We start from the raw sequence: 15,400 nt of genomic DNA, 5'->3' as shown, positions 1-15,400 counted from the left end.
TTTAACGGGTGCACAAGAAGAAGCCGTTTGAATGTTTTTTTCCAAAATTTTTACTATCTTAGGGCAAAAGCGCATATTCCCCCATTTTCTATGCGTCATCTCCCTTCGTTTCTGAAGACGTGTTAATAAATATCTTCTAATCCACTCCAACATCGGTAGTATCGACATTTCTCTTGCATCTAATATTATACTATTGAATGATTCACATAAGTTGTTCAAGATCATATCACATTTCGAAAATGTAGCAAAATGTGATCTTGACCACTGAGACGGTGGTTTGTCGGCAAGTCAATCAATGCATTTCGGATCCAACTCTTGAATCTCCTTCATCACCTCCTCAAAGTCGGGGACAGTACTTGCGTCGGCGGCCATCCAAATCAATCTTATATATGCAAGACCCTTAAATCCAATTGTTTTCATATTTCCATACAAATGTCGAATACAAAATCTTTTTTCACATTAAGGGAAAATCTTTTCCATGACCGGAACAAGACCTTTTTGTTTGTCAGATATAAATGTATAACCCTCGTGCTCTATGTTCAAATCCTCCCTTAGAAGAGTGAAAAACCATTCACACGCTTCGCGCATCTCACTCCCAACAACAACACATGCCAAAGGAAACAACTCATTGTTGGGATCAATTCCAATAGCAATAAAAAGAATGCCTTGGCAAGGACCTTTTAGGTAACAACCATCCACCCCAATGATAGGTCGACATCCAGACTGAAACTCATGCACAAGCGATTTCAAACATATGCAATACTTGCTAAATCTGCGTCATCCATTCAAAAATTCGCCTTCCAATTGCATCAAAACAGTTGACCCAGGATTAGACTATCGTAAAGCTTAAGCATAGTCCCACAACTTTCCATATTGCTCTTCAGAATCACCTTCAATTGCCTTCAGTGCCCATTTTCGTGCTTTGTATGCTTGCTGTTGGGATATATTGCATCTAATGTCTTCTGTGACGTCTGTCCTAAACCCTTTTATACGTCATTTAGGATCTGATCGAAACAACGACTCATACTTGCTTGCAAGCCATATCGACTTCACATTCTTCACATTCAAGTCACACATACAATCATGATTGCAATTATATGTCCTTAGTTGAAAAGATGCTTGATCATTCACCTTTAACACATTCATTTTCCAATTGCAGTTCTCAACAGCACATCGAACATAAACTCTTCTTTTATCATTCTTGACAAATTTCAAACTTCTCATTGTCTTGATAGCGTGATTCTGGACCGTCTCCTTAAATTCTTTTTTAGAGCTAAAAATCATTCCAAGACTAAAAGTGGGATCATACTTTGACGCTGGATCATAAATAGCATACGATTCCATCTCATCAACATCGGATTCAACAAACATGGTTAAATCTTTTTCTTGAGAATCACCAAATGACATGTCGTCTTCGGAATTTTGGTGCACCACGACACTTTGATTTTCATTAAACTCATTTATATCCACATTACTCTCGAACAATGACAAATCAATCATATCATCCTCTGAATCTTGTTCTTCCATCATATAATCGGAATCCTCAAAATCCGATTCATTAAGCATTTCATTCCACTCATCTTCTTCTCGAATTTCATTGTAATCCAAATTTACATCTTCATCGTATATTTCTTCGACACATTTTCCTTTATCATAACTCATTTTTATGATAAATAATTTTCTCCTACAATACAAGTGAGGATATAATACATATTGAATACACTAATTATAAAATACAAAAAATTATGCATTAATTATAAGACAATACGTTATATAAAACTTATTTCTATAATATTTCAACTTTTCATACAATATAATCCATTAATCACTAGAATATACAAGTTATACATATTATTATTTTTTTTACCATAAAAGACAATAAAGTTATGAAAAAAATAAATTAAAAATTACCTTCACAATAGATTTCACAAGAATATTCTTCACTTCAAAGAGATAAAATATAATATATGAAAGTGAGGTTAGTAGATGGGAGAAGTGGGCTGGAATGGGGAAGAAATGGGAGAGAATTTGAGTGAAATAAATTTGAAATGGGGAACATGTGAGGCTAGGGTTTTTGTCAACAACGAGGTCGAACACGGCCGTGTTTACTTACAAACACGGCCATGTAAGGCTAATTCTAATCGCCAATATTTTTAATGGTACAACACGGCCGTGTCTTAATGAACACGCCCGTGTATCATGTAGAAACACGCCTGTGTTCCATATAACACGCCCGTGTTGGAGTCTCAAATTCTATCCGATGAGGTGTATTATAAACACGGGCGTGTCTTGTGCAACACGGGCGTGTTGTGTCCGAGTCAGCTTCCAAATCAGTATCCGTAACAGCCACGTCTGCCAAAACCGTCAAAATTTGAACGGTGAGACTAGAAATGATAAGTAATTTTTTTGGTGGGACTAGTTTTGATAATTTTTTTTGTATGGGACCAAAAATTAAAAAATTGGATTTGAATGGGACTAATAATAATTTTTACTCTTTAAAAATATACACTATATATTAAAATATAATACTTCATCCGTCCACCGTTTATTTTTTGCAGGTAGATTTTAGTATATTGATATGTGGTACAATTGATATACATAAAGACTATGATACCCTTTAATATTTATGATATTAAAAGAGTAATGATAGTACACAAATTTTACATTACCACACTCCACTAATTAATTATTGAACATAATTAACTACTAAATATAATTAAGATAAAAAAATTATAGTAATAAATTAAGTGTTGTCAAAACCAAATAATTACTCCAAATCCATCCAGCAACAAGACAATTAATTAGTCATAATCCATCCAAAACGTTTCCACCCAATTTTCAGATCACAAGATATGGTTAAATATATATATATATATATATATACCACACAATTATTAGAAATTCTTAAAATTTCCCCAACCAAAAATATATTTTTGGTCCCAGCGACTCAACACATTACACATCACACTTAGTAAAACAGTGAGTTTGTAAACAACTTCAAATTATTGCTTTGACATTTACAATTTTCCTCAATGTTGAAATAAAACTTCCTCCCAACCAAAAATAAAATTTCTCCACCCAAATTTTATAAATACAACATTTAATATAATTGGGCATAGTAAATGATTCTCACCTCCAAATATAAAAAAAAGATTTAACTTCGGATAAGCTCAAGACAATATCTCAATTTTTTATTGCATTTAGGTCGGCATATGGCGAAATCAATGAAACAGTGACAAAACTTGGGGTGACAAGGCAAATAGTGTGTACCACATGGCAAAAAGAAATGCAACAACAAAAATCAGGTACGCCAACATGTTTAGCAAACAGAAAATTAGGAAAATATCATAAAAAATAGTTTTCGATGAAACAATATTAAAAAGTATACTTTATATCAAGAGAGGATCTTATTGTAGTATAGCAAAGCAAATGAATGTGGGCAAATCAACAGTTGTAAATTGGATGAAATAGGGGCTAATCAGAGCTTATAGCAATGCAATCAAACCCTCTCTTACCGAGAGGAATATGATTAGCATATTGAAGTATTGCCTCGATGCTATAGAGGGTTTTAAACTTGATAAAGTTCAAGAGCATAAGAAATATAGTGCATTTTGATGAGAAATAGTTCTATTTAACTCGCAACAGTGAGAGGTATTATCTCACTCAAGATGAACCCGTACCATACCGGACATGCCAAAACAAAAGATTCATTATAAAAATAATGTTTCTTTGTGCCGTGAGCAAACTAGTTTATAATGAACGGAATTGTTTATTTGATGGAAAAATTCCTATTTTTCCATTTACTAAACAGGTCCCAACCAATAATAATTCAAAATATAGACCAACAGGGACTATGGAAATAAAACCTTTAGAGTCAATCACCAAGGATGTCTCAAAGGATGTTATTATTAAAAAGGTATGTTTCCTTTACTTAAGTCTTACAATCAAAAGTGCATGCTCAATAATATCATGTAAATTTGTGTAGGTAATTCCTGCAATCAAGGGTAAGTGGCCAACAGATTCAAGTAAAGAAATTGTTATTCAACAAGACAATACTAAGCCGCACATAGAGGATAATGACCCAGATTTCAGGAGGGCAGCAAATTCCGATGGATTCAACATATGCATTGTGCTTCAACCACCAAATGGCTCAGATACGAATATAAATGACTTAGGATGGTTTCAAGCACTGCAATCCTTTTAAGTTACAAGCAACTTTTTTGACGAACTGTCCGATACAACACTTAAAAATGTTTTCTTAAGTTTACAAGGATGTTTAATCAAAATCATGATATGAAATGGAAGCAAAAACTACAAGATCTCCCACATTGGAAAATCAACACTAACAAAAAGAGGCATGCTCCCAAAATACTTGGAAGTTGATCGAAAAGTGATCAAGACATACATTGACACACTTATCGAATCAAATCAAGCACAAGGTATGAAAGAACTTATTACTGCTATTGAGGAAATGATTTAACGAACATATTTGATATAACCCTTTTGTAAAATTTTGACATTTTGAATAGTATAGTCACAACCAGTTTTCAGTTGTAATTACAACTCCAACACAGTGATTTCGGGACAGTAGAGTGAAGGAATTCTACTATCAGATTATAGCATCATCATCGAGTGAAGGGGCACGACTTATGTTGAACATTATTTGCTAAGAAATGCCACTCACATAGTTAGTTTGTCCAACATGTTTTGACAATATATTTTCTTGTTTTTTACTCTCAAATTATACTATCATTATCGAGTACAGGCCAACAATATAACAATTTTTTAGGACAACAACATTGCACTCTCACATAGCAATGGTCATCAAGTGTTTCATTTATGAAAGATCACTAATGCAATGGATGATATTATACTAAGTATAAGTCTTCAAAACCTTGCAAGGGGTGATATTATACTAAATACAAGTCTCCAAAACCTTGTATTAGTGACACAATCATTGTAAAGTCAATTAACTGAGCAAGTTAATCATCATTTTAGTCCACACAAAATACTTTCACCAAAGAAATGCCGCACAAACTTTCGCATATCACAACCACATATAACATGTTGAACTTAAACACCACAATTCCAAGAATATATATAAAATATACCTTTACCATTTAATCGAAGCTTCCATGGAGAGGCTTGGTGAACTGTTTGTCTCAAGAAGTTCCACTGAACCTACACAATAATATAAAATAACATAGTTATAATTAATTTTATGAAATAATGACACAAACCCTAAGTTTAATTAACGAAATTAAAAGATGTGCATTCTGTGAAAACTTCACCTTCTTCACGGAACTCCGACAACTTTAGGGTGAGTGGGCAATAATACATGTTTAAGAAAGACAACACCACTGCGCAAGTGGAAGAGTTGCTCGGGAGAGCCTTCTCAATTCCAGCGGATTTTATCGGCACAAAGCCACGGAAAAGAGATTGGTGGGGAGCGACCCCGGCGCCGGCGAGTTCTGGTTTGAACTCGGGCTCCGAATCGGGCACGATGAACGGATCAAACGCGACATAGGTCGTAGGCAACCCGGATCAGGCAAGATCTACTGTCAATGAGGTTTTGCTGAGTTGTTGTTCAAACTCGGTCTCCGAATCGGGCACGATAAATGGCGGCGAGGCCAACAACGACGTCGGAAACCAAGATCCGGAAAGATTCATGGTTGACGAGGCGTCGCCATCGGTCAATTTTGTCCAACCGGTCAAAGTAGTATTCTCACCCCCGAAACTCTTCTTCTGGCGCAAACGAAAGGATTCTAATGGTGAATAACCTTCTACCGTTGGCGGAGACTACGGTTGATGGGACATCGCCGGCGATTATGACCGACGGTGGTGAGATGCGAGGAATGAAAAATAGGGTTTCGAACCCAGATACGTGGGACGAAGAGTATCAAGTGGTGGATGGGGAGTGAGAGAATGATATTTGATGTATAGGTGTTTTAGGAATGTTCATTTAATTACATAATTAGTTGTGTTTATTTGTTAATTTAAGTGATATTATGCATTTTTGTAATATTATATGAAGGGTGGGGTAATTTTATATTTTAGTGGAAATTATATTTATTTAAAAAAAATTGATACATTTGCGATGGATAGACTAAAATGACAAAATAGATAGATTGAAGGTGGACGAAGAGATTACTTGAAACCAAATTAATTAAAAAGAATGCATACACAATGAAAATAAAAAAATTGATTAATAGAAAATAAAAATAACATGATAATTAAAAAAAATACATATACAATAAGAATGACAAAGACGTGTCCCCCCTATCTTTTTAGTTGAATGTCTTTTTTATGTTAAGTATAGAGAATCTTGTTGTTAATTCAAAAAATACTCGATATGTTTTTTTTTTTGGTAAAATTTATTAAGGGTGCGTTTGGCAATTAGCTGATAGCTTTAAGCTGATTCAATTAGCTGTTAGCTATTAGCTGATTCAATTAGCTGGTTTGACTAGCTGATTCAATTAGCTGTTAGCTATTAGCTGGTTTGACTAGCTGATTTAATTAGCGGTTTGTATTAAAGTGTTTGGTAAAACAATTGTTTGACATTAGCTGTTTATACATAAAATGACTTTTAATGACATTGATATGCTATTTTAAAATTTTTAATTTTGTTCATTTTGGTTTGAAATTTATGAGAATTTTTGTTATTAATTATTGAAAATTATAAAAATATTATAAAATATTTATTTTATTTTTATTATTTAGATTTGATAAAATTATTTTTACTAAAAAATAATAATTTTTTATTAAAATTATGTAAAATATAAAATAATAAATCTTTTGTACATATATTTTTATTATGTTAATTATTGTTTTAATATAAATAAATTAATAACCTTTATTTTTTCTATTTGATTTAGTTTTAAAAATTTATATATTTTACAAATAAAATAATTTATATGTAATAAATAATAAAAGTAATTAATTTAAATTTACAAAAATAAAAATATAATTTAATAAATTAAATATATTAAAATTAATTAATAAATACTGCTATAAAAATATATATATATGTATAAAATAAATAATTAAGTTTTAAGGGTAAATAAGAAATAACTAAAATTAAAATGAAAAAACTCTTTTAAAACCTTGGGTAAATGAGCTATTCAGAAATTAGCTTTTTGGGTCCAAAAAGCTCTTTCAAAAAGCTAATTTACCAAACACCTAAATTATCTTTTTGACCGGTCTAACAACTAAAAGTTGTTCAATAAGCTAAAAGCTCTTCAAAAAACTGTTTCTCGAACACCCTCTAAATCGAAATATACTTAATGAATATTATAAAACAATTAATTTATTTTAAAACATTATAACATATCATATAAGACTCATTCAAAATCTTTTTATTCTTTTTATCTATATTTAAAACTCATCTTTTTTATAAAATTAGTTTATCTTAATTGTAAATAAATAAATTTATTTATTTATTTATATTATTTAAAATTTTATTTATCTAAAAATTAATATTCATATTACATTATATTTTAATGGTGCGGTCTTTTTGTCAAAACAAACTAACATATTTTCTCAAAAAAATTATTATATTACACGTACTCATTATTTTTTATATTAGCTACGCAATTTTCTATACCTTAAACATTTTCTCAAACTATTTCACAAAACAAATACACCCTTTTATTTTAATTTAGTAAGTTCAATAATAGTAATAATAATAATAATACTTCATCTGTCTCATTTATTGTGTCCACATTTTCATTTTCGTATGTCTCACCTATTATATCACTTTTCTTTTTTGGAAAAGAATCGTACACTTTAATTTCATTTTATTTTTTTTTAAATTTATAATTTTTTTAATTTATAATTTTTTTATTTTAATTAAACTAATTAATTATTTTAATCTTAATCTAAAATTAATTTAATCGTACAAAAATTATTTTCACTAATATATTCTTAATTACTCCCTCCGTCTATTAAAATTAGCTCATTTGGGTCCGGCACGGGAATTAAAAAAATGAATATTTTATTAAAAAATTGATAGGTAGTTGAAGGTATCTTTGGAAATTTAGCTAAAAAATAAAGTAAATAAAGTTAATGATATTTATTGTAAATAAATATTGAATGGAAAATAATAATTAAATGTTGATTTGTTAACCTTGTCAAAATTAATAATGAGATAAATTTAGTGAACGGACTAAAAAAAAATGAGAATAAATTTAGCAGAGAGAAAAAAATATTTATTAGTTATATTCCTCCAAAATTCTCGTGTCTACAGTAAAAGGAGACACCGTAGCCGGAACGGAGGGAGTATAAAATAAAATTGATCGTCTTAATCAATATAACTCTAACAAAAAAAAAAAAACACTCCTTAACCATCATCTGAAGAAACCAAACTAGAATCAAAGTTATCAAAACCATTAATAATATCCAAAATAACTCTCAAGTGTTATATAAATAATAGAGTAAATTGCGTGTATCATACCCGTGTTTTAATAAATTTGCATAAAATCCCCTGTATTAAAAAAATCATATCAAAAAATCATATCAAAATCCCCTATATTACAAATATATTGCAGACGCCCCACAATTACTAACGGAGTTAATTTAGTTGTTGAAGTGACCGTTATGCCATTTGCCTTTAAACTCATTAATATCTCTTTTATGAAAATTCATAAACAATTTTTTTATTAATTAAATGAAATTAACTTTCATTGAATGCCCAGTTTACATCCATTAGCGACAGATTCCATTAGCAAGGGTTTTATTCTTCTTTCTCTTCTCATTGAATGTAGCGAAAGGATTAGGTCTTTCGTTTCTCTATTCTCCTCTCCCGCTAAATCTTATTTTCGACTATTGTTCCCTTAGACTTTGGTGCTCTATCTTAGTTTTTGTTGTCGGCGGAGTTGGGTTTTGAAGGTAAGAAGATGCTTTGCCAAACTTTTATAATTTTGTTGGGTTTTTTCCCGATATTATTGTTCTCATTACTAGTAATCCTAAAAAAAACTCTACCCAATGTCATCTTTGGATAGATATTAAAAGTTCTTTTCGGGTTTGAAGATTTTGTATGCTATTTGTTTAATTTTTTATTTCGCGACATCCGTTTGGGAGGGGACCATGTTTTATAATTGTTTAATTTTGATGGGGTGTGGTAAATATACTATTTTTTTTGTTGGGGTATATTCTAATTTTGTTGTATCTTGCAGAGACCACATGGAAGATTCCCTCACTGTGTTCTTGTGGGTCGACGGTTACATAATTTGGGACCCATTTATAAAGTACATGGAAGGAAGAAAAGTCAAGTTTGAAGGTCTCAATAGGGATAAATTAAATTAGTTTACTTTAGTAGATTTATATGTGATGGCCGGTAGGGTGGGGACCAATGTAGAATTTTGTTACGGTTTGCCGGGTAGAAATTTGGAGGGTAAGACAATGTATATCAGGACAGATGCAGATGTTATAAATCTCCTACGCTTGTATAAAAATGAGTCTGCCATTCAAGTATTTGTCACTGAATTGGGGGCCTTATAAAGAGCTTGGATAATGAAGAGAAAGACTTGAGTCGTGGTAGTGAAGTTTTGCATTTATCCTGGAAAGACACAATTGTAGAATGTGAGAGGCGAATAGTAGAAGCAATAGATGATGAAGGGCGAAGTGCAGAGCTAGAAAACCTACTTGATTCTAATGCAGGGAGACATGATGATCCTAATCCTGATTTGGTTCGAGATGCTGTATGGGAGAATTGGGATACAATTAGAGATTTTGGAAACTATGGTGATAAAAGTAATGATGCTTCAAGTTTCAAAGCTTCTAATGTGCATTAGGTTGAGTATGGAAATCACATGACACATGAGACAACAAATGTTGGTGAAGGGATATTTGAGGGAGATGCAGGGGAGGCTGATGATGCTACAAATTCGGGGGTCAGGAGTTTCGATGAGAGGCTAGGTGGCGGAGGTGGTAGTGATAGGGATGAAAGGTTGGAATGGAGTGGTGATGATGGTGTTGTAGATGGATTTGGAGAATTGGCCACAATTAATGAGAGCGATTATGAGGATCCATCATGGATGTATGATGATTTTGATGGTCCGTCAGACGATGATATTTTCGTTGAGAAGCCAGAGAATGACCGAGATAGAATGAAGAAATTGTTGAAGAAGTTGAGGGTTTTAAGAAATGAAAGAAAAAAAGAGAAATTTGTTTTCGATGGTACCAGGAGACAAGGTGAGTGGAAAGGAGAGGGCACAATGTTCTATTTGGTATAGCGATGATGCATCAGAAGGAGGGACTGTTTTCGAGGCTCCTTTACTATCTGAAGAAGAATAAATTGGATATAAGGAATGGGATGAAAGCCTAAATATGGCTGCCATAAATTTGGAAGTTGGCATGAAATTTCCATCAAGACAAAAATTCAAGGAAGCATTAAAGGATTGGGCAGTTCGCAAAGGTTGGGACTTGAAGTACCCAAAGATGGAAAAACACGTTGTAAGTGCTACTTGCAAAAAGGGTTGTGAATGGTATATTCGAGCATCAGCAATCATGAAGGGTGATACATTTCAAATTTAAACACTTAAAGGAGGACACATATGTGCTCATATGACAACAAACTCACAAGCAGATTTTCGGTATGCATTTTAGTCTTCATAACTTATCCTATATAATTATGTGTTAGTAAATGGTACTGTAATGATGTTATGGCTGCTATAATCCTATTTTGTGAGTTATATTATTTCTGTTCTTTTTTTTGTTATTAATTCATGAATATATATATATGTGCTTGGGTGTTCACTAGCTAATAAATAATGCTAGTATACGTTGCGGCCTACAATTAAATTACATGTGGATTAAATTAGCTTAATGTAGTGAAGTTGTAATTTATTGAAGGGGCTTTAGATGGTATTGTAATGATTTTATGACTGCTGTAACACTATTCTGCTAGTAATATTATTTATGTACATTTTTTTTGTTTATTTAATGGTTTTTGTGTTACTATATTATATTTATTTTGGAGTAACAGTATTTTTCCAATAGGTACTTGGACAAAAGAATTATGAATTACGTGAAAGACAATCCTGGAGAGTCTCTGAAATCTTTACGGAGGAAAATCCGACGAGATGTTGAAGTGGATGTAAGCATCCATAAAGTTTATCGAGCAAAGCAACATGCTATAGATCTGTTGAAAGGGGATATTAAAGAGCAGTACAATAGACTGTATGATTACTGTGAGACAGTATGCAAACACAACCCTGGTAGTTCTTGTGTATTGAAAGTAGATCGAGAGCTAACTCCTCCAATACTGCAGAGAATGTATGTTTGTTTAAAACCTCTTTCAGATGGTTTTAAAGTGGTGTGTAGGCCAATTATTGGATTAGATGGTTGTTTCTTAAAGGGGTTGTATAAGGGGCAGCTTCTAACTGCAACAACAATGGACGAGAATAACAATATCTATCCGATAGCAATGGCATTTGTTGAGGTCGAAAAGTTTGACAGCTGGGATTGGTTCTTGAATTTGTTATTTAGAGACATTGGAGAAGCTCGAGAGGGTAAATGGTCATTCTTGTCTGACAGACAAAAAGGTCCGATTGAGGCATTAGGAAAGCATGCGCCAGATGTTGAGCATCATTTTTGTCTACGTCATATGTACAATAACTTCAAGATGAAGTTTAAAGGATTGGAGTTGAAGAGGTTATTTTGGAAGGCAGCCTCAACATACAATATCAACGAGCACAAGAGAACCATGAAAGAAATATTGAAGTGTAATCCAAAAGTAAATGAGAATAAAAATGCATTTGAGTGGTTGTCCGACATTCCGGAACATCAATGGGCAAGGTCTTATTTTCCGACAAGAACTAAGTGTGATGTTTTGGTCAACAACACTAGTGAGTCCTTTAATCACTATATCATGGCTGCCCGCGATCTCCCAATCATTGAAATGTTTGAATGGATTAGAAGGAAGAGCATGACCCGCATCCAAATTAAGAGGGAAGGAATGGAGAAATATGATGGCTCAATCTGTCCAAACATTGTGAAGAAGATTGAGGTGCAAAGAAAGGAAAGTAGGAACTGTTTCCCGAGTTGGGCAGGTGAGGACAAATTCGAGATCATGCATTTGCAATCAAATCATGTTATTCATCTTAAGTCGAAGAGTTGCACTTGTGGTATGTTTCAGTTAGTGGGATACCCTTGTTGTCATGCCATTGCTGCCCTGGACATGCATAGACAGGATCCATTGGAGTTTGTGGATGTCTACTTCAGCAAACAGATGTACCTATACTTGTACAGCCACATAATCAGTCCAGTACCTGGAATGCATGACTTTGAGAAGTCCTCTCTTGGAATTGTTAATCCTCCAATTATAAAAAAATGAGCTGGCAAGCCAAAAAAAGCGCGACGGCCTGATGCAAATGATATCAAAGATTCATCGAAGGCAACAAGAAAAGGGTTAACTCATACTTGTGCTATATGCCATAAGCAAGGCCATAACAAAAGAAGCTGCAAAAAAACACCACACCCAAATTCCAGATTTGCAAAGGTAATATTTTAATTTACTGCTTGAATTATTAAGTGATGCATGCATGAGAAAACACTAATATGTATTCTATAGGGACAAGGTGAATTATCTGCTGATGTTGATGGTCCAGCTCGGCCCGAACAGACCATGACCTGTGATGGACATGCCCGACGAGTTAGTATACCTTCAACTAAAATAATATATTGTTAAAAAATGATAGTTAGATATTAGTCTTGTAATTTTTCATGAAGTTTCCATACCTACTAATCCAATGTGAAAACACAATTAGTTTTGTAAAAGAAAGATGACTCACAGTAGCGCACAAGACACAAGAGTATCTTCACCAATGCATGCTCAGGTTACTGATTTACTACCTTATGAAACTATTTACGTTGAAGAAATACAATATATTGAAAATTTAATATCGTACATTTTTTTTGAACCGATACAGGAGGACCCTCAAACTGCTATTCCTGGAAAAATTGGGACAGATGTTCAGGCCACAATTTCTACGCAATCAACCGGCCAAGTTAGGACAAAAGCTACCGATTTCGATCAAAGTCAAACAAAAGTAAATATAATTTCGAAATTTGTAGTTACCTGCCCAAGTAATAACTCTATATTCGTACATATTAATTATATTTTTGTATTTTATAGGAGCAGCCCTCAAAACTTCCTCGAAAATCAAAAAAACCCATATCGATGTTCTGAAGCCAAGGAAATGTGATTACCACATTCAGCTCTCAATCTTTAACGGTTTTGCCACGTCTAAATGTTAGAACTCAACTAGTTGGATCATCACTTGCATCCAGGTTACGTGCATTAAGGTTCTCTAACAAGCCAAGACAACCTCATACCTCGCATCAAGGAAGTAATGGTCCAAGGCGTGTTGCTAGTTCTGAACTGGAGTCGTGATTGTATTAAATAGTGTTAAATATTTGTTGTTAGTTAGACAATGGCATAGTCTTCTCGTATATGGTTTTTTTTGGGTGATTTGGTTGCAAATTGGCACGTAGTTTGTGTCAATTTGAAGTATGTTTTTTGTGTTACCTGCCAAGTTATTACACCTTCAAACATGTGACATCATGTGCTGTGATTTTGAAGTATGTTTTTTGTGTTACATGCCAGGTTATTAGACCATCAAACATTTGGCATCATGTGCTGTGATTTTAAATATATATTATTAGTTTTGTTTTGAACTCCTTTGCATAAGGATATTGTAATACCCCGATTTTGAAATATATAAAATAATATTATTATAGCAAATAAATATTTTTATAATATTTTGGGATCAAGAAATTAATACTCTGGAATAAATCTTATTCCTATTTTATATATTGATTATGATTTAAAAGACTGTTAAATAGAAAAAAAAATCGATAAGGATAAATATAAAATATAATAATAATAATATAATAATAATAATAATAATCAGAAAGATAATGTTGAAGTTGGTGGCGATAATGTTAATAATAATAATAATAATAATCATAATAATAATAATAATAATAATAGTAATATAATAATAATAATATAAATATATATATATAGTAAATAAATAAATAAACTCACCCATTACTTCGAAAGGAAGAATGCAGGCAGAGATGAGTAGGAAAGAAAAGAAAAGAAATGAGAGAAGGAAAAGAAAAAAGAAAAAGATTTAGCCGTTCGATTTCGATTCCGACTTCGGTGTACGATGGAGGAGATTTGGGTGAGATTACAAAAGTTAAGGAGTGTTGATAAGAGGTAAGCAGTAAAGAATTAAATCTAATTTTAAGAAATTAGGTATGCATGTTGCATGCGATTTTGATTAATATGTTAATGTGATATTATGTGAATCATTTTGTCAGTGCATGTATATATTTATCTATATATGTGTGCGTATGCATGTGGGAGACTTCACGGTTTATGATATTTAATATACGTATTTGATCGCGTTGGTGAATTTATGAAAATGAGGATAGGTGAGCTGTCTCACCAGCCATTTTCGGTAAATTCACTTATTTGGCATGTTGCACACATATTGCACGGTTTATCGGATATGTTTTATAGATCAATCGTTTAGTCGCCGTGTGCGGTAGTGCTAGGCGAGGGCATCATCTGGGGTTAAGATATTCGACTCTGATGTACCGTAACACTTTGGCGATAGTGGACGATAGTAGTCGGACAACTGGGTGACTTAGTCGCACGGTCATTCAGGGATTAAACCCATTGTAGTTGAGACGTATTTGGACTAATCATTCGTGTTTGGTGTTGTTCCACTCATTGGAGTAGCTACTAGTGAGGTCTACCGGTAGTTTAGGATCATATGTCAAACTCCAAACGTGATCCCGTTAGGGCGCGCGAGGAGGAGTAGAGTTTCCGGGTTTCCCTTGGGTGATTCCAGGTTGCACGGATTCTACTACATTACACGGGATATGGCTAGTCAATGGGGGTCCTATCTTCGCTATCACAGACTATGGGGCGTCTTGTGGTTAATGGAGACAACGTTCGGCTATCCATGTATTGATTGTGGGAGTCGTATGGTGGGTATATGGGAGTGACCGGATGACCGTTATATTATTATGGGTTTATCAGGTCCTTACTTGAGCCGAGGATTTTCCGGCTATTTATTGATGATGGTCTAGTGAGTTTGTTATTACGGGGCCGAGGTTATTCCGGCTGCTTACTTAGACAGATGCAGTGAGCCTATTATTATGGAGCCGAGGTTATTCCGGCTGCTCACTTCGTCGGAGGTATATATATGTGCATGTGCATTGTTGTCGAGTTTGATATTTGTATTGCATCAGGAATTAAACTTTATATTTGAAAATGTATGAAATGACATATTTCATGTTAGTTCTTAAAATGGATTTAATTCTAGACTGCTTTTCGGAAAAATATTTGTTTCAGGTATGCATGGCACATCCGAGACAGGGGACG

At 33.2% G+C, this 15,400-nt stretch overlaps 1 protein-coding gene across 1 annotated transcript; it reads left to right on the top strand.

Moving 5' to 3' along the window:
* The first annotated feature begins 10,407 nt into the window (after window positions 1-10,407).
* Window positions 10,408-13,611, top strand: LOC127264402 (uncharacterized). The gene is made up of 6 exons (XM_051293910.1): window positions 10,408-10,592; window positions 10,999-12,499; window positions 12,572-12,652; window positions 12,768-12,836; window positions 12,930-13,049; window positions 13,136-13,611. The coding sequence occupies exons 1-2, from the start codon at window positions 10,564-10,566 to the stop codon at window positions 12,332-12,334; spliced, it is 1,365 nt and encodes a 454-aa protein (XP_051149867.1). The 5' UTR covers window positions 10,408-10,563; the 3' UTR covers window positions 12,335-12,499; window positions 12,572-12,652; window positions 12,768-12,836; window positions 12,930-13,049; window positions 13,136-13,611.
* Window positions 13,612-15,400: the final 1,789 nt, after the last annotated feature.

The sequence above is a fragment of the Andrographis paniculata genome, unplaced genomic scaffold (genome assembly GCF_009805555.1).
Source record: "Andrographis paniculata isolate CXL003 unplaced genomic scaffold, ASM980555v1 Contig70END, whole genome shotgun sequence".
Taxonomy (NCBI): Eukaryota; Viridiplantae; Streptophyta; class Magnoliopsida; order Lamiales; family Acanthaceae; genus Andrographis; species Andrographis paniculata.
Note: the sequence above shows the minus strand (reverse complement) of the source record. Positions and strands in the feature narration are given on the sequence as shown.